We start from the raw sequence: 18,065 nt of genomic DNA on the forward strand, positions 1-18,065 counted from the left end.
GACCCTGGGTTCCGGGCGGATCCTTGCCAAGCCGGGCTTTAACACGTCTGACGAGAGGCGGAGTAAAAAACGGCGGCCGTCGTCAGGCCTTGCGTTTCCCCAGCGAGGGCGGCGGCGGCGTGACACGGGGAACAGGTGCTCGCTTGAGGACCGAGCGGACGTTCAGGCTCAGGAACGGCGAGCCAGGGGCCTCACTTTGAAGTTGAGGCGTCTTGAGGTGGGCATGGGGGTGCGGACCAACGAGGGGCTTTCTCAGTCCCGCGGGAACCACTGGAACATAATAAATAGGAGGATATGAAGTAAGATGGGGCGTCCGGGGGAGGAGAGCGAGGCTGAGCTCGCGCTGCGTGAGGAGGAGGAGGCGCCGCCGCCGCCGCTGTGTCACCTCAGCAGTAACTAAATCCCCCACTTGGACGTTTTTTTCTCTTTCGCTTCCCACATGCAGCAACTTTTCAGAGTCGACTCCATGTTTGCAGCCTTGTAGGCCTACATCTCGGTCTCGGTTACAATAATATTGATGTAATAAACGGTGCTGTGTGAAAGTTGAAAGAGTTTGTCTGGGGGGTCTGGAGGCGACGAGGGTTGATCCCCCCCCCACGTTGAAGCAGCGTAGTGGAGGGAGGGTGGAGGGAGGGGAGAGGCGCTCTCTGGGAGTCGAGAGGGAGGATCTGGGGCGCCCTGGGAGTCGAGGATTAAGAGTGGAGAGAAGTTTCATCGGTGGACGCTTCAGCCATTTTGTGTGTGTGTGTTTCGCCGTCTACACCGCATGATGTGCGTGCGTCCCACCGTGTGACAAATAAAAGATGTTTTGTTTGTTTGTCGAGGGTGAGAATCAGTGGCCTCCAGGTAACATCGGCCTTGTTGTTGTCTGGCGGGCTCCCACATGGCCTGACCTCCACACCGAGTGTAACTGTAAGGTTTTCAGGTTGTCTACTCTTGCTGAGGCACGTTTTTAACTAAGAGCTTGTCCAACTGAAGATTAGCCTGACACTCCAGACTGAATTGCCATTTCGTTTCACTTCATTATTCAGTCTGACAGAGAAAGTGCTCCCATTGTAGCCGTTGTGCGAGATGGGAGTTGCAGAAGAGGGAGCTCTCGGCGGTTAGTTCATCCCCTAACCAATCACAGCATTTGACACTGCATTCAAAGGACGCTGATTGGCCTGGTTGGAATTCCAACCGAGAAATCACTGTGGATGAGAGCTTTTCCAGACCCTGTATCGCATTTTGAAAGTTAAAGTGGGCGAGCCAGGATAGGCAGACAATGTAACTCTTGTGCAGCAAAAAAATGTAAAATAAAATAAAAACATTTTATACATCTCACAAACATTGTTTATTCTGTGAATCAACATGAGAAACTGAAGTCGTTGGAATATGTTTTTGCCTGACCACCAGACTTCCCGATCCAGGTTAGGATTTAAGGGATTTAGAAAGGGCCGCTTCCACATAAATCGCAGACCACCGCCATCTCATTTCAAGACGACAGCCGTGAAGGAAACCCACAGGCAAGGCCCACCTCTGGCTTTCTGACACCTCAGCAGGAACGCCACCCAATGTAATCAGTTCCGTCCGACCCGATCGCACTGCGGCCCGCGGCCCTCCCTCCGCCCTGCTGGGCTAATCCCGCCCCGGTAACGCCGGTCAGCGCACTAACAGGTGAGGTCATCGAAGGAAGGAAATACGAGTCAGCTGAGATGAAAGGGAGGCTGTGCTGTTGTACTGGGGTCGCGACCCCTACTCCATCTCCCCTCCCGGAACGACAGGAGGAGGCCGAGTGGGAAGCTGGGGGGGGGGGGGGCTGTTTTGGGGTGGGTGATAAGTCTGCAGGGCCTCACACGTCGACGCCCGTGACACCAGACCTGGGAGTGGCGGCCGGGATCCCGGAGGACGGTGATGTCTTGACGTCTCGGTAATGAAGGGGGAGAATGTTTTCCCTCAGAGCACCACTGTCAGCGCGTCGACGGCCTCCAGTCTTTGAAGGCTCTCCACTCCCTCGGCCAACCAGCTGGACGGGAGTTTGGAGAAGTGTTGACTTTGTGATGGAGGGTTCAGTTCCAGGGTTCCTGAGCAGCTTGGTTGCGGTCAGCACATTCATGGCTCAGTCTATTGGCTGGAGTGAGTCATCGGGGTGCAGTTGTGGCCAAAAGCATCAGGTCGAGAGCTAAGCCAGTCTAACACCTTTACTCATATGCACCGTTCCTCATAATACAGGATGCTATTAAGTCCGCACGTCCTGTGAGTAATTCAACTTTGAGGCAAAGCACTTGTTTTTATTCAGGATCTGTGACATGGTCATTAAAGGGACAGAGGTCACCTGCGCAGTAGGACTCCAACAACCCTTCCTATAGAGATGTCCTGTCCAGCAGCACCTTAGCAGTGTAATGGTATCAAATCAAAACAAATTAAATCAAACTTTATTTGTACAGCGTATTTCATACTGGTAGATGGTAGAATGGGAACCAGTCGGTTGCTTTGGTCAAAATATGCAGACAATAAATCGACCAAGTTACCTGAAACAGCACAGAAGTGAACATCTGCCTCTCTGTCATAAATCGGTGTTGTGATGCTCGCCTCCCTGTGGTCAGGCAGGGTACAACACGATCAAGTGAGATTAATGTATTGCAGCACCAGCCAGCACACAGGAGAGCCGAACCCGGACTTTACAATGAATTGTAAAGATCCGTTACACACGTGAGCGCATGAAAGGTTCTGCTCATTCTTGTGCTGTCCGAGTTCGCCTACCATCTTACACCTTCAAAAAATACATCTTCCATTTTGCAAGGTAGAGGCTACAGTATAAACCACTGCACGCGAGTACAGTAAAGCTGGGCCCATCGCTGAGATCAACAGCTCTTGGTCTCGTGGCCCTCAGCCCCTTCTGTCCAGGACCAGGCAGCCAACTGAGCTCAGATGTCTGAAGTCTCTCCAGCCCAGACTGACTGACTGACTGACTGACTGACTGAAGCTGGTCAGCCTCCACCAGATTGCAGCCCTGAGCTGCAGCTCGAGTCTCTCGCGGCTGGCTAGTCACGGCACTCTTGCGAGCTCGCGCAGCCCTGAAAAATTTACGGCACTCCTTAGTTACGGTTGTGTTTTGAACTTATGTACATGTTTCAGCCCTGAGTCCCCGGGCCGACGCTGCCAAGGCACGACTTCCTCCAGCCAGCTCTGAAGAGGAGGAGGCACCCTGCCTGCTGTCAGATTCCCACACTTCTGGGTCCCCACCAAGAGAAAAGTGAAAGAGAATACAATACAGAGAGAATAAAGACAGATAGAAAGAGAGAGAGAGAGAGAGAGAGAGCGAGAGAGAGAGAGAGAGAGAGAGAGAGAGAGAGAGAAAGACAGACAGACAGACAGACAGACAGACAGACAGACAGACAGACAGACAGACAGACAGAGAGAGAAGCTATAGTTGCAGAGTAGGCTACCTTGTTCATTATGTCGGCAAATATGACGCCTTGCGCTTTCTGTGGCGTTTTGGGCAAAACAGAACCTCTTGACTCTCTAGGGTAGACACACAAAAACATCATGGGGCTGGCATGCCCCAGGAAATAACTGGTGGCTGCCTGGGCAAGAGAAGAAGAAGGGAAAAAAAGAGGACTGAAATAACACTGACTTTTTCCCCATGTGTGTTTCCTATTTAGCACCTGACGGTCAGGGGTGGACGGCCTGTTCTTGATGTTCAATTATCCTGTTTTGACCGCTATGTGTGTACATAACACCCCCCCCCCCCCCCCCCCCCGGCTAGTTCCATTCCCTAATATAGGGTTTTAATAAACTCAACTCCAATTATGGATGATTTGCTCTATGATGACCTTGTCCCCTGCACCCATATACTGACGTCTATGCTGACTTTTGTAACAAGAGCTCTCCGAATATGAGCTGCTGCATACATGTTGTAGTTGTTGACACCCCAGGTGTGTTCCTGATACTGTAGATATCCAGCCCCGGTGTATTGTGGGTTTAGAGGAAGGACAAAGTGTGCGAAAGAAAGAAACTATCATTTAGCCTACAGTCCGGATCAAAACATTTACAGACAGTGAGGCCTGCATATCACAAAGTAACCATTACTGCATCACCTGTGGTTTTGCGTGTCTGCATGGCACCTGTAATCACCTCAACTAAAGAGTAGCCTACATCAGGCTATGTTATGTCACAGTCACAAGAGTAGGCTACATCATGTCGTGTTGAGAAGAGAACATTAAGTCTTCACGCATTTGAAATAAACCATTATTGATAAACAAGCTGTTGAAAGCTAGCTTGGCTAGGCTCTGTGTTGCGGCCACATGTACGCAAAAATGTTCCCCCCGACATCCTTGTCAGTTCCCGCTACTCAGGACATAGGCTCCAAAAACCCCACCTGGCTGTCTCAAAAGGTGAAACTTGAAACAGCGGGCTGATTGAGGGGGGCTGTCTGTGTAGACAGCTCGCCTTCGGCTCCGGGGAATTAGGAAAGCCATCTGGAATTTGAATATTTTCACCCCTTTGAGTCGCGTGGCATAACTCTCGCATCCTGGGCTACACCCCGAGCTCGCAGAGTATTTAAAGTAAGGGTTCTCCCTGCATGTCTCAGTCAAGCCCTCGAGCTGCAGCAGCGCACGAACCCAGACGAACCCCGCTAAAAGGAACTTGTCTCACTCACTGAACAAAAACAAAGTTGTGGAGTTGCGCGCGCTGTTGAATTTACCCATCATGTCTGGAGAAATTACCGCCCGAATCTGTCTTCTTCTGCTCCTCATCTGCACGGTGAGTTTTGTATTTCAAACATAACTTTTATTCAAATAACAATGACGTCAAGTTGTTTTATTTGAATAGCCTATATTGCACATTAGCCTATGCATAGGCCTACATTTGCATTTTCTAATGAATTTCTGCTTGTTTTGCTGTTAAATCAAGAATTCTTGAGATCATGAAATCTTTGGGAGCAGGGAACGCAATGTGCACTGAGCATAAAAACATTCCAACGGAGGTGTGGTCTTTGAGCTACAACAGCTACACCTCAGTGATGGGGAAAAAAAGGAATGTTATTGTAGCAGCCCCTTTGTGGTAGACTAACTTCAAAGTGTTCTTGGGTGTGTCATTTCACACTTTTAATAATGGTAAATAGACCAGTTTATAGATTGTGACATCCAGGTTTCCAACCATTCGTAGGCTATACGTTGAAGTTTTATTTATCTAAAGCCGGATAGCTGTTTTTGAAAAGGATTGTCAAACTAGAGAGAAAACATATAAATCCGTTGTGACAGATGAACATCTGTGACATTCCGTGTTCTCCCACATCCGTACGTCTATTAAAACGTCTAATTTCTACACAAGAGCCTGATGCTGAGAAGCGGACGGTGTTCCTCGCCTCACCATGAAAATATTCAGCCTGGAAATAGATGAAGGCACCATGAAATGCAGTATAATGTCGCCGCCTTGTGGCAGTAGGCAGTAGTAACATGATTATGCTACATTAAAAACAATTTAGCTATGGGCACCATGCATTTTAATTCAAACTTTTCCTTGTATCACGGGTATACCCAATAGTTAAACTGTGTGTTTTCTTTCTGCAGACAGCGGCCCAGGACTGCTCTCAGCCGTGCGACTGTCCTTCAGAGCCTCCTCCCTGTCCGATCGGTACCAGCCTGGTTCTGGACGGCTGCGGCTGCTGCAAGGTGTGCGCCCGGCAGGCGGGCGAGCCCTGCTCCCTCCTGGAGCCCTGCGACCACCACAAGGACCTGTACTGCGACTACGCCGTGCTGAGCGACACCGAGACCGGCATCTGCATGGGTGAGTCAGGTCACCGGCGTGAACAAGCGAGGGTTCACGGTGTTCGTTTGAGGGGTCCACATCCACTGTCATATCCTTAATGACGGATCGTTAAGCCCATATTCATCATTTCAGTCTGTCATCCAAACTGTGTTTGTAAACAATGGATCAAGGTTTAATAACAACCGTAGACTAGCATAAAACTATGTAGGCTAGCATAAAACCTAAAGTATAATATTTGTATGGATATTATTTGTATGGATGTTATTACACTGTATGCTGTTTCCTTACGTTGTAGACCCCAGAAAGGGTAGCAGCTGCCAATGGGGATCTAAATAAACAATAAACAATAAACAAACAACAATCAACGATGAGACTATTCCGTGTGTGTGTTTGTTTTTCCCCCGGTGCGTTCAGCCCAGGAGGGCCAGACGTGCGAGCTGGGCGGGGTCATCTACCGCAGCGGGGAGACGTTCCAGCCCAGCTGCCGGCACCACTGCGTCTGCATGAACGGCGAGATCGGCTGCGTGCCCACCTGCGCCAGCGACGTGCGGCTGCCCTCGCCCGACTGCCCTTACCCCCGGCGCGTCCAGATACCCGGACGCTGCTGCGAGGAGTGGGTGTGCGACCAGACGCCCCAGGAGAACTCCTTCCAGCCGGCCATGGCAGGTGGGTCTCTCTCTCTCTCGCTCTCTCTGTATATCTCTCACTCTTTCTGTCTTTCTCTCTATCCATGTCTGTCCCCTCCTCAAAGCTAAACCTATTCCTCCATTCCTCACAGATGTTCACGATTCTCTCTCCCTACTACTGACCTCTCTGACCTCTCTCCCCGCCCAAAACTTAAACTCCCTCTCTCCCTCCCTCCCTCTCTCCCTCCTTCCTTCCTTCCTTCCTTCCTTCCTTCCTTCCTTCCTTCCTTCCTTCCTTCCTTCCTTCCTTCCTTCCTTCCTTCCTTCCTTCCTTCCTTCCTTCCTTCCTTCCTTCCCTCCCTCCCTCCCTCCCTCCCTCCATTCCTTCCTTCCTTCCTTCCTTCCTTCCTTCCTTCCTTCCTTCCTTCCTTCCTTCCTTCCTTCCTTCCCTCCCTCCTTCCCTCCCTCCCTCTTTCCTTCCCTCCCTCCCTCCCTCTTTCCTTCCCTCCCTCCCTCCCTCCCTCCCTCCCTCCCTCCCTCCCTCCCTCCCTCTTTCCTTCCCTCCCTCCCTCCCTCCACCCGCTGTCAGGATCTGAGATTCACCCCTTGGTCTCCTCCCCTCCTCTCTCAGTGTTCAGGGAGGTGTCGGCCCGCGGGGGGGGCCCGGCCCCGGAGGAGAGCCCCAGGGACAACTGCATCGTCCAGACCACCGAGTGGAACGAGTGCTCGGCCAGCTGCGGCATGGGCGTGTCCTCCCGCGTCACCAACGACAACGAGCGCTGCCAGCTGGAGCGCCAGAGCCGGGTGTGCATGGTGCGGCCCTGCCACGCCGAGCAGGAGAAGGAGATCAAGGTGAGGAGGAGAGGAGGAGGAGGAGAGGAGGAGGAGAGGAGAGGAGGAGAGTTAAAGCTGCATTCGCTGATTTTATTCTACCACTAGGTGGCAGTAAGAGACTTGCGCAAACTTGTTTACCAACGAACGGCTAACGAATGGCCTGAGCCATATAAGGCCGGGGGGGCAGGGTTGACAACACAGGCAGAAATGCTGGAATAACAACAGCCAGGCGACCGGTAGGGATGAGTCATCATAAGTAGGACGCTATAACGACGCTTCTGATATCAGGTGGTTTTAATTAGTTTTCACAATGTAAATAAAACCACTGATTGCAGCTTTAAGCCCAGCAGAGAGCTAGGCCAGTACTTTTAAACGGGGACCACTATGACAAGGCCTACTTTTCACGACGTGACATGAAAACATGCCATTATTTTGGAAGTGTGTGGGAAAAAAAAGACGCCGCTGTTATTCCCACGTCGTGATCTGACGATGGTGCTGTTTCTGGTTCCACAGAGGGGGAAGAAGTGCGTACGGACCCCTAAGACCCAGCGCGGCATGCGGTTCCAGCTGTCGGGCTGCAGCAGCACCCGGGTCTACAGGCCCAAGTTCTGCGGCGTGTGCATGGACGGCCGCTGCTGCACCCCGCACACCACCATCACGGCCGAGGTCGAGTTCCGCTGCCCCGAGGGCGACGCCTTCAGGCGGAAGATGATGTTCATCAAGACCTGCTCCTGCCACCACGACTGCCCCCGCGACAACGACATCTTCCTGGCCTCCCACGCGCGCCGGATGACCGGGGACTATGACAACGACATGTGAAGGGACAAGGGGGGGCTGTCGAGACACACACACACACACACACAGAAACACACGCACAAACACACACTCCCTCCACTAGTCCAAGCATTCACAGGCAGCTTTTGGAATTTCTGGGTCCCTCCCCTCTCTCTGCCACCCATAGGCACGTAGACCTAGTTGTGAGACTGAAAAAAACGAACGTGTGACTTAAAGATATGAAGTACTAGAGCATGAGAATGATCCTTCTAGTTTTCTCTCTTGTTGTTTTGTTTTTCTTGGTTTAACGCGCAGCCCTATAGCCATCCGGCCTTTTCTGACTGGTCCGCCTGTACGAGCGAACACACTAGCGACGCTGTAAGGGTTGACCTGACGCACTGAAAGACCCCCCTGTGGAAACGGCAGATATCGTAGGACGATACAGAACATTATTTCTCACACGCACTGTCTCGGTGCCATAGGAAGACGACTTGGTTGTACAGCTGTAGATAGTGGGTGGGGGGCAAATGTCAGATTTTGACATGAAATGTTATGAGTATGACATTTAAAAAACGTTTTTGAAATCTGTTTGAAGGCAACAATGCAGGAATCTTCAGGAGGTTTATTTTGATACGCATATTGAGATGATACTGTACACCTGATGTTAAACTGTTCCCATGTTTGTCATTAGTCTGTAGGGTTTTGGAATGGATATATCATCACTAATCATTGGGTCTTCTTGTTGGTTGAAGGTGAATTGTTGACCGTTGAATATGTTCAGTTGAAGGGATCCCAGTGTAAGAGTTTGGGTCTGTCCTTGTTCTGCCTGGGCTGATGTCCTGATGGACCCCTCACTACATTATCAATCAATTAATCCAAAAACACACACAACGTGGCTTGGCTGAAGAATTACTGTTGATTATGTTGTTTTTTTATGTTTATTTAAAAAGAAGAATTGAGAGAAATTCGGCATTTGACGAATACACCATGTGTAAATACTGTAAGACTGTGTACAGTTTTGTACTATAATTTATGTAACTGTTGTTTAACACAATGTTGTAGTTCTATTTGTACTGTATCATATTGTTTTTTCACTGTAACCACCTGGCTAAGATAAGTGAGTTCCTATTGTTGCACTTTTGTCTATTTCCAATAAAGAAATTATATTTTTATACATATATTGCAGTACATTCCTTTTTCCTCTCTTTCTTAAAGGTGCTAGTAGATAACATTTCTATCTAGATGAATCATTTCGTCAAAAAATAAGACATATTAAATAATACAGAGCTTTTACAAAGTTGATGGATAAAAGTAGCCTATTGCTCTCTCCCCAAAAAAATATTGATTATGGATTTATCTTTTTTTTAATGTGATGGGTCCGAAATTAATGTTGCGTTTATCTCTGTTTGAGATATCAGAGATTTGGTTCCAATCGTAATACAATTGGCTCACAAGCCTTGTTACAGTGTTGTTGTTGTTGTTATTGTTTTAATCGTCTACTGTACATAAAAATCTATAGCACCTTTAAAACAGAAAGGTAGAGCATGGGTGTGGCCAGTCCTGTCTCTATACTGGCTATAAAAAGACACGTTCTAATGGAATTATAGGAGCTGTCTGGTTTGATGGAAGATGGAGCCAGGAATTAGAAGCCATTATAATGAAGGAACATATTCATCCATCCTGTCTCTGAGGCTTCTGGGAAATATGCTGGAAATAGTCAGTAGCCTATCCTTAAAACATGGCAAAATGTAGATTACAGCTGCATTACACTCTCATAATACGGTGATGTAGCCTACTGTGTGTGTGTGTGTGTGTGTGTGTGTGTGTGTGCGTGCTTATGCTGTGTGTGTTTCTATTGAGATATATAAGGAAAGGGATGTTTTGGGATGGAGGATTATGATTAGGGGGTGCTTTCATAAAGTATTTGGATCTGTCCTGCGGCGGCGTCAAGGCGGGAACTAAAATCCTCCCCGTGAAGAAGAGCGGGTGAGTCATTAAACGGCACATTAAAAAGAGCTTGGAAGCCACTCCGCTGTCACGGCGCTGATAGTGATAGTTAGCTGATCTGCAGAGTGGGTGTAGCTCCGCTGCCCGAAGACACTACTGTATCTCCGCCGGCAGATTATCACCGTCCACCTGCGGCGGCTCTAGCTGCGACCTGACATTTTCAGGCCGGACAAGTTTCTGCATGGGCTGTCAGCACGTGTGTAGCCTACGATGCGAGTAGTGCGTGTGTGTGTGCGTGTGCGTGTGTGCCTGTGTGTGTGCAGGTGTGTGTGTGTGTGTTTTCTGTGACGTACTCCACAGTGCAATGCAGCATTTTCAGATGATGAGACGTCAGAGAGGAGGTGCTTGGAGGGAATGGTCAAAACCTTTCGTACCATATGCGGAGGCACAATAACCATACACACACACACACACACACACACACACACACACACACACACACACGTGTGCACACACGCACGCATACACCCATGCACACACACATACACACTAACACTCGCTCATACACACGCACACACTAACACACACAGATACACACAAAAACAAACGCACACACACATACACTTGCATACACTCACATACACACATAGACACACACACACTCGCACACATGCACGCACACACACACACACACACAGACACTCGCACAACTACACATGCATACATACACACAGACACACATGCACACCACACACACAGTCACACGTGAACGCACACACACAGACACTTGCACAACCACACACACATACACACACACAGACACACAGTCACGCACATGAGCGCACACACACATGCACGCACGCACACACACACACACACACACACTCACACACACACACCATGCCCTACTTTCATGCACCTGGACCAAGACCTAAGTCTGGCAGAAGCAGAGTATACGTCAGGTAGATTAGGTAACCCAGAACAAACCAATTATTCTTTCCACCAAGTCTTGCAGTGTGCATTCTCCCTTTTCAAGATCCTTTAACTGTTCTCTGAGAGCACAGTAACATGACAGTGAAAAGCTGCCCTTTTCCCTCTGATCAGCCCCTGTCTGCTCTCATGGAATCAGTGCTTCTTGTGCGTAGAGCATAACAAGTGACACATTAATCATGACAAGTAATGAGCAACATTATAACAGTCACTGACCTTAATTTGTGGGCTGAGAATATAGAGGGTTGTCTGTGAGAGAGGTCATTTATCATTTTGGCAGTTTAAATAGCACAAAGTCACGCACAGCACAGGGCGTAGAAGAAGAAGAGGCTCTTAGCGTTAGTCATGGCCGCCATGCAGGCGGATGTGTGGGCACATCTGACTACCTTGGTGTCTTGGATAGAGGAGAGCTCTTTGGAGCTGAACATCATCAAGGCAAAGGAGCTGTGTCGTGGAGCAGGTAGAAACCTTCCCGAACCTGGGCACGGAGATAGACAGCCTTCTGTCTTTCTCCCAAAACACTGACTCCAAGAAGGCACAACGACGCCTGTTCCTGCTGAGGAAACTCAGGAGCTTTGTTGTCAGGAAGGACATTTTAACAGCTGTGTACAAATCACTGAATGAATCTGTACTTACCTTCAACATCACATCCTGGTTCAACTCCAACTCTGTTAAGAACAAATCCAAGCTTTCCGGGATCATCAACCAAGCAAGTCAAATAACCGGCAAAACCCAAACTCAATTATCAGTAGGCTACTCCATACCCAAGCAGTCAGAAGGAAAGCTAACCTCATTATAGAGGGTCCCACTCAACCCCTGCACAAGTCATTCCAGCTATTGCCATCAGGTGACATTGACATCGCTATAGAGTCCCCCTGGCCAAGAAAAACATTTACCAAAACTCCTTTATTCCAACTGCCATTAACAATTTAAACAAACAATGAGAAAGTACTTTGACACACGCACTATGCCACTTTGCACATGATAGTAGTCTAGTATCATGCTCAATTTTTAATGATTCCCTGTGCTGGTTTGAGGGATGTACTGAATGTTCTTGAGTCGTGTTGTGTTCATTTGTGTTGATTGTTGAGCCTAAGATGTCTAAGACGATTTTCTGTCACGACAGACAATAAAGTTTTCTGAATCTGAATCTGAAATACTGTATGACATGGCAGTCTGGAAAAAACAAGATAATTGAGGCTTGAGGACAAACAATAATTCAATTTGAGCTTCAATTTGTCTTCAGTTTGTTCAGTGACTAACTAACAAGCATATGCCACCACCAGGAGCCTGAGGTTGGAAATAAGACGTTATTAAACCCCGGGAGGAGAGGTATTTTGGGAGAAGGCTTGTATATGACAGATAAGTACAGTAGTGCTAGGAAAAGAGAATCCTAGCCCTTGATATTGGGCGGTCTGCATCCTTTCCTCTTAAACCTGTTACCTAAGACCCAAAGTACAGGAGGCTATGGGATCAGATGTCACGGGAACAACATGGAAACGTTCCAATAGCGGCACAGAACAAATGGAAGCAGGAATAATCTTGGTCAATATTCCAATACCAATACAAATATTTAGCCTTAAATCTCGTTTAGCAAACAGTATTTTCCATATTGACCTGGCCAAAGGGCATCATCTACAGGTAAACTCAACTCATGCTTCTATTCTAATAAGCTAAATTTCAATGTGCTGTTATTTATCACTAAACAGGCGTGCTTATTATTAGGGCTCGACTATAGCATATTTCCGAGTCATCTGAGGTGAAGACAAAAAAACGAAAAATTTGATGGCAAGCGGTGGTTATTGATATTGGCACTGTCCTAATCAATAGGATACCTACTGAGATCACGCACTTTGGTCCAATTGCCTTCATCCAGAGGCGGGTGAATGGATGTCAGAGCGAATCCCTATTTTTCTCGCCACCGTGACGCTTTTTGACAAGCTAGGCAAGAGGCTGGGCTGGCGAGAGACACGAAATAGAAGAAGCCCCTAGACTAGACTACTGCACACGAGGGTAGTTTACTTTCTAATAAACAAGAACCGAAGACAACGTCTGTCATCTTCTCAGGTAGGCTAATAAAAACTCGAATAGCCTATAAACTGTCAGCTAACCATCTCGTGACTGCTGCTGTCTTTTGATGGGTGTGGGGACTAGCTGGTCAGTTTCAGTAAGATACTGCAGTGATGTATTTTGAAGCTGTGGTGCATTTTGTGTCAATAGGATTTACATTTGAATTGAATTGCAGACTATTTCATGCGTCTCCACTATGTAAACTGACCCAGTCTTAACATAGCCTGCGCATGCGGTGGTGCCTGTCCCTGTCCTGTCATAGTTTGTTCTAGATTGTCAGGTAGGCTGGACAGTCAGGTGGATCAACGCGTGGACCTAAATAAAACAGAGTGAAGCAGATTTCTAGTGGATTAGGACCGCTGATCACCGCACTGTTGCCCGTTCATTCACCATTCACACGGGAACGTTTATAATGGCAAAACCGCTGCATTAACACAACGCTGACGAGTTTGCCCAGTGACAGTTTCTGCGAACGCAAGCACCCCCGACCGTCTCTCCCGTTACCAGCCAGCCCCGGCGGTAAGACCGAATACAAGTCTGTTCACGGCGGTGACGATCCACTCCTAAATCCCCGGTGGACGTAGCAGATGGGGAGAGAGGAGGAGGAGGAGGACACACCATTAAGTGGCCCGGTGCTGCTGACAGCATTGAGAAATTACGAGCCTCTCCCGGTCTTCTCCTTGGTCAGCGTCTCTCCCGGTTTGGCAGCCAGCTGCTCTTGCGCGCGCACCCCCAGCCCAGAAGCTCGGTATTCTGCTGGCAGCCTCCACTGCTGGTCCAACCCGGTTCAACCCCATTTCAATACGCTGTGTGAGATACACCATTCATTGGGGCTCAGAATTCTTGAGTTGAAGGCTCAATCAACACAGTGGAATGCCAGTTAAAGTTACATCCCATGCTTTGTTATGAGTTTATTGGCCAAATATAACTTATAGGCTACTTTAGGCTGTAGGCTGTGTATGCAGATTTCCCAGACCGAAGTCCTGGGTTAGACTATAATCTGAGAGCTCAACACTGGGTTCACTGTCATGGTCATCGCAGAAGGCCGGTCGACAGCCTCACCAGAGGGAGGCGTGTGTGTGTGTGTGTGTGTGTGTGTGTGTGTGTGTGTGTGTGTGTGTGTGTGTGTGTGTGTGCGCGCGCGCGCGCTCGTGTGTGTGGACAGAGGTGCCGCCTGAACACAGAGCTCTTTGCGCGTGAGAACCCTTACTTTACCTTCACATTCTCCCGTCTCCTCCTACTCAAACCTCAGGATCGACCTTCGATCTTTTGGAGTCCTGTCACGCGACGGATCACCAGCACCGAATCCTAACGACTTGGACTCCTGTCCTGTACGGTAAACCTCCTTCCTCTGACCTGGGAGCTCAAAGCCGCGGTCAGGGTCTCTCTGGGAGTCGCTGCGGGGCCCTGTCTCCCGTGTCTCGCTCCCGTAGGGTTGTCCTCGGGGCCTATAGCCTACATCACGTCTCAGTCTCCATTTGTAACGGAGGTTTTTGCCGAATAAAGAAGTCTGAGGAAGTGCTGAGCTGGAGACAGCATAAGATTTGCATCACTGACATGATGAAACACGAGCTTCGACCGTAATAGGATTTAGATTGCATTCCAGAACACATTAAATATTGAACGCTGCCGGTGTGCGATAAGAAGGCTAAATTAAAGTATTTATAGAGAGGGGCATCTCTTTCTTTCCCTGCTGCCAGATTAATCAAGTCAAAGTTAACTCCGCTAATGAGATGGGACTTCTGCTCCTTCTGTGGCCTAAGTTAGCTGATTACGAGGATATCCTATATATATGTAGCCTATTTGTGTCTGTTCCCGTGATCCTTTTCGGCCCAAGCACACTGAAGTTAATGCACTACACTAGACTCCTTTATCCCACTATGAACACACCATCATTCAGTCACATATGAGACACAATGAAGTAGGCTACAGAAATGTATGCTGATGAATATTGCATGGTAGTTAAAGTGTTTTTGGACCTTTGAATCATTTCACAGACTTGTAGGAGGAAAGCGTAAAGAATTTATAAGGCAAACATGCTTCTGAGTGCTGGCTAAGGAAGATTCGTTTTGACGGCTTGGATAGTAGCCTACTGCTGTAACGGTTTTGAAAATGCTTCGGCTTTAACTCATCATAAACCCTCTTGGAGTGGGTCCGAGAAGGACGTCCCTATTGGCGCACCTGTCAGCGCGTCCCCCTCACAAGTGGGAGAGCTTCTCATGGGTCGAACTCAAAGAACACAACGCAGACTGTACCGTTACACTTCTAGGCCTACTGGTGATGATACACGTTTGTGAAGCAATCAGGGCTGTTATTATAAACGTAGAGTGATCATGGAAAGCAAATCTGTGTTTGTAGATAACATGGCCAGATGGTAAGTAATACCAGCACTCTGCGCTCATACTATGGTGTGTGTGTGTGTGATTGTGTGTGTGTGCATACACGGAGCCCTGTGTGTGTAAAATAAATTGCTGACAAAATGTTTCTCTTCTTCTCACAACCTCCACCTCCGTCCCTCCCGGACCTGTGTGCCCTGCGACGCTCTCCAATGGCCGACCGTGTCCCTGTCTGCCGTGTCTCTGATGTCGGGTGAGTATTTCCTGTTTACTGTTCCATCCGCTGGAGTTTTATTCAGTTTCAGATCCAGATTTTATTTTAGCCAAGTAAGCTATGAGAAATTTACCTTGGTCTGTTGGTGCATACTAGTAAACACAGTGCAGGAACAAGACAGGATAGTGCAAAATACAATTACTGTATGAGGTGATATAATACAATATACAATACAATCTACAAAAATGTACTGTACAAGCTAGACAGTGTTAGTGGGGGTCTCATGCCTTGTTGATGAGGCCAGTTGCCAGTCAGAAAGAAACAGTTTTTGTGCCGCTCCTGTCAGATGGACCACAGCCTCCCGCTGAAGGCAATTGCTTCAAAGAGTTTGTGACCAGGGTGGGAGGGGTCGACCGCAATCTTTCCTGTCCGCTTCCTGCCCTGGAGGCGTGCAGGTCCTGGAGGGATGGCAGGTCACAGCCAATCACCCTCTCAGCAGAGCCGATGACACACTTTGACCTTGGCATCAGTGTACCAGAGAGTGATGGAGGAGGTGAGGATGGACTCGATGATGGCAGTTTAGAAGTGTACCATCATTGGCTTCGGCAAGTTTCTGAAGTCCACAACCATCTTCACTGTCTTTAGAGCCTGGAGCTCCAGGTAGTTTCGGCTGCACCAGGAGGACAACAGATGGTCAATTTCCCACCTGTAACTGGACTCATTTCTCACACCGGTAACAGGACTCATACCACCTGTAACGGTGCTCATGACCCCAATGAGGGTTGTGTCGTCTGCAATCTTCAGGAGCTTGACTGACTGGTGACTGGAGGTGTAGCTGTTCATGTACAGGGAGAAGAGTGGAGGGGAAAGAATGCAGCCTTGGGGGGAACCGGTGCTGATGGTCCGGGAGTCAGAAACGTGTTTTCCCAGCTTCACGTGCTGCTTCCTGTCAGAGAGGAAGTCGGCACGTGCACCTGGGAGAGCGTGTCCTCCAGAGAGGGAAGCTCAGCAGAAACTGCCATTTCGTTGTCGTCAGCTCTTGGTACAGTGTGTGTGTGTGTGTGTGTGTGTGTGTGTGCACGCGCTTCTGTGTGTGTTTCTGTTGAGCAATATAAGGAAAATGGAGAGCACTTTTTTTTCATTGATTTTCTATTACCGAATGCTGTTCCAGGAAGCGCTGTGGAAACAGGTGTATTAGAGAACAGGGGTACGGTAATGCACTGTGCAGACAGGCATGCGGTAATGTACAATGTGCAAAATTGCCGAGGTAGGTATTTTACGCTCTGAGGCACTCCGAGCGTTTCAGCCTCCATCTGTCTGTCTGTCTGTCTGTCTGTCTGTCTGTCTGTCTGCCTGTCTGTCTGTCTGTCTGTCTGTCTGTCTGTCTGTCTGTGTCTTGTAATAGATACATTCAAATAAGTGTATTATCTGTTCAAGACATTGTCATAGGAAATCTACAGTATGAATCTTGTGTTTTATACAGTGATGGAGCGGTCTCCGCTTTATTGCCCTGACCCCACTTCCCCAGTCCTTAAAGGTTTTATGGCAGGAGAGCCCCCTCCAGTCCCCCCTCCTAGTTATGTTTGATCTCTGTTAATGCATAGTTCAGCTGTTGACCCTCAGACCACGCCTACTCACTGATAATTGGTTAGTGAAGTTTTGCATATGCATGTATGGGTTGTACCCACAGTGTTTATAATGTCCTGTTTTGATGATAATCTTTGCTCTTGGCAGATTTTCATTTCTCTAAGAGCCCGGTTTTGCAAATCCGTTAACTATTTGGAATAAAAGTAACCAGCATGGACTTGCAAAGATGAACCTTGGAATTCTCGTCTACTCTTTTCTTAATTATTAGAATAAATCCATGACAGTCTGTAGATATGCCTCTAGATTGTTCTCTTTCTCCCGAGTTCTACTCACAAAGAGTAGAAAGGCCATTCGTTGACCGATCATTACTTTACATTACAGTCATTTAGCAGATGCTTTTATCCAAAGCGACTAACAATAATTGCATTTAACGTAGGAAAAGCCAATGTACTACTACTTGCCAGAACTCACAAGTGCTTCTCCTTTCTAAAACAAGTGACTAAGAGCATAATCTAGTGTCAGAATGAATAACTTATTTTCATCAGAGCCAAAACTGTGCCTATGTTCGACAGTCTGTCTGTCTGTCTGTCTGTCTGTCTGTCTGTCTGTCTGTCTGTCTGTCTGTCTGTCTGTCTGTCTGTCTGCCTGTCTGTCTGCCTGTCTGCCTGTCTGCCTGTCTGTCTGTCTGCCTGTCTGTCTGCTAGTCTGCCTGACTCTCTGGTCAAATCAATGCCGTCTGACTTGCAGATTTTGTATCCCACATAGTCAACATGATCACGTCTTGGAAGAGAGGCTTCCCCGTGGTGGAGGGAGAGAGGGCGAGATCAGGTTGCCATAGTGAATCATCGATCCCCCCTTTGTTTGTGGTTTCCAGATAGAGAGACGTGAGTCTGGCCTGTTGGTCTGCATCACAGTAACAGACCGCCAATAGAC

At 48.3% G+C, this 18,065-nt stretch overlaps 2 protein-coding genes across 2 annotated transcripts in view; both read left to right on the plus strand.

Moving 5' to 3' along the window:
- Positions 1-304: 304 nt before the first annotated feature.
- Positions 305-8,033, plus strand: ccn2b (cellular communication network factor 2b; the record flags this gene model as incomplete). The annotated part of the gene is made up of 5 exons (XM_084455016.1): positions 305-392; positions 5,530-5,772; positions 6,169-6,420; positions 7,012-7,232; positions 7,728-8,033. The coding sequence occupies 5 exons, from the start codon at positions 305-307 to the stop codon at positions 8,031-8,033; spliced, it is 1,110 nt and encodes a 369-aa protein (XP_084311142.1).
- Positions 8,034-16,209: 8,176 nt separating this feature from the next.
- epb41a (erythrocyte membrane protein band 4.1a) overlaps positions 16,210-18,065 on the plus strand; it is a 49,792-nt gene continuing 47,936 nt past the window's right edge. Inside the window, exon 1 of the mRNA XM_084455017.1 lies at positions 16,210-16,278. Within this exon, the coding sequence (XP_084311143.1) occupies positions 16,236-16,278 (43 nt within the window). The 5' untranslated portion in view covers positions 16,210-16,235. The remainder of the gene's footprint in view (positions 16,279-18,065) is intronic.

This window comes from Borostomias antarcticus (genome assembly GCF_949987555.1).
Source record: "Borostomias antarcticus genome assembly, chromosome: 21".
Lineage (NCBI taxonomy): Eukaryota > Metazoa > Chordata > Actinopteri > Stomiiformes > Stomiidae > Borostomias > Borostomias antarcticus.